This window comes from Tetrahymena thermophila (genome assembly GCF_000189635.1).
Source record: "Tetrahymena thermophila SB210 genomic scaffold scf_8253962, whole genome shotgun sequence".
NCBI lineage: Eukaryota > Ciliophora > Oligohymenophorea > Hymenostomatida > Tetrahymenidae > Tetrahymena > Tetrahymena thermophila.
The window spans coordinates 1-1,109 of NW_002475985.1; the positions used below are offsets into that span (position 1 = coordinate 1).

The 1,109-nt window shown below is 18.7% G+C and overlaps 1 protein-coding gene across 1 annotated transcript; it reads left to right on the forward strand. All coding sequences in view use genetic code 6, as the record gives it.

Moving 5' to 3' along the window:
- Positions 1-216: 216 nt before the first annotated feature.
- Positions 217-576, forward strand: TTHERM_01925200 (hypothetical protein; the record flags this gene model as incomplete). The annotated part of the gene is made up of 1 exon (XM_001029000.2): positions 217-576. The coding sequence occupies one exon, from the start codon at positions 217-219 to the stop codon at positions 574-576; it is 360 nt and encodes a 119-aa protein (XP_001029000.2).
- Between the last annotated feature and the right edge of the window lie 533 nt (positions 577-1,109).

Genomic DNA, 1,109 nt, shown 5'->3' on the forward strand with positions numbered 1-1,109 from the left:
ACTAAAATAGATGATAATGACAAAAACAAAGAAAAAAAGGATGCAAATTCAAATTAAGATTTGATTAACTTTGAAAGTACCAATTATCAAAAATCATAACATTTTAAATTAAAATTAGAACATAATTCAATTCTTATTGATAATACTAACAAATGCTACCAAGGATAAATAGTAACAAGCACTTCATTAAATATTTAAAAGATTTACTAATTTAGAATGTCTTTTAACAAATCTTTTGTAAATAACATGCTATATTTTGGACTGATATCTTCAAATGATAAAGACACTAAATCTCTTAAAGATATAGAGCAAGGATTTACATTTTCTAATCTTAGCAATAAGAAACCAAGTCTCATATTTGGACCAGGATTTTAAGAAGAAAACATAAAAATAGAAGTAAGAGTAAATCTAAAAAATGGTACTATGCATATCTTCTAATATCCTGAATACTCAAGCATATATGTTTAGAGTTTAGAAAATATTAGGGAACAATAAAATATTCACTTTGGTATTTAATATTAAACTGAGTAATAATTTAAAATAAAGCTATTTGACAATTAAATACTCGAAATATGACTAACATGAAAACAACAAAGTAAATAAATATGTTTCGTATTTATCAATAGAATTAGTTAATTAATTAATTAATTAATTAAAAGTATATCATTATAACAAAAATATATCTTATATATTCAAATACTGTAAGTTTTTCTGTGATAATAAGTAAATATTTCTCTAAATTTTTTAATAAGACTTTAAATTATTCTAAATACTTTATATATTTTTCTTTAAATAATAATAATAAGATAGATTTTCTAAATAAATTGCTAAGAATAATTAACCTTTACAAAACAAAAAATTAATTAAAAGTGTATCATTATTACAAAAATGTATTTTAAGTATTAAAATAATGTAAAAATATCTGTGATAATAAGTAAATATTTTCTCAAAATTTTTTAATAAGGCTTTAAATTGTTCTAAATACTTTAAATAATTTTCTTTCAATTATAATAATAATAAAATAGATTTTTTAAATAAATTATCAAGAATACATATTCTATTTATTATTGAAATTATTAACTTCTTTCCCTAAAAACTTATTCATTTTA